The sequence below is a fragment of the Eurypyga helias genome, unplaced genomic scaffold, assembly GCF_000690775.1.
Source record: "Eurypyga helias isolate BGI_N326 unplaced genomic scaffold, ASM69077v1 scaffold45336, whole genome shotgun sequence".
NCBI classification, from domain to species: Eukaryota; Metazoa; Chordata; class Aves; order Eurypygiformes; family Eurypygidae; genus Eurypyga; species Eurypyga helias.
This window is the reverse complement of record NW_010256795.1, coordinates 1-276: the sequence shown is the minus strand read 5'-3', so window position 1 is coordinate 276 and position 276 is coordinate 1. Positions and strand designations below refer to the sequence as shown.

The 276-nt window shown below is 62.3% G+C and overlaps 1 protein-coding gene across 1 annotated transcript in view; it reads right to left on the bottom strand.

The window, feature by feature from the left end:
• LOC104511245 (paired box protein Pax-5) overlaps positions 1-161 on the bottom strand; it is a gene marked incomplete at its 5' end in the record, with an annotated part of 4,696 nt that extends 4,535 nt beyond the window's left edge. Inside the window, one exon of the mRNA XM_010153777.1 lies at positions 1-161. This exon is cut by the window's left edge and continues 1 nt beyond it. Within this exon, the coding sequence (XP_010152079.1) occupies positions 1-161 (161 nt within the window).
• Positions 162-276: the final 115 nt, after the last annotated feature.

Below are 276 nucleotides of genomic sequence, written 5' to 3'. Positions count from 1 at the left end.
AAGTATTGTGCGAACGCAGCCGTGGCTGACGCGGAGCTGTCGAGAGATGTCACACGGCCGGACCCCTTGGTGGGCGAGCTCTACAATCCTTTGGCGCACGACATCTGGGAGGGGGCGGCCGTTCACAAAAACACCCCCCAGCTGATTCACGCCTCCATGTCCTGAAACACACAGGGAAGGGGGAAGAGGGCAGGACAAGAAGAGCTGTGTGAGAGTTGCAGGACATTTCTCCAGCGCAGAGCCCCCAGCCCGGTGCTCCCCGGCGACGGCCATCGC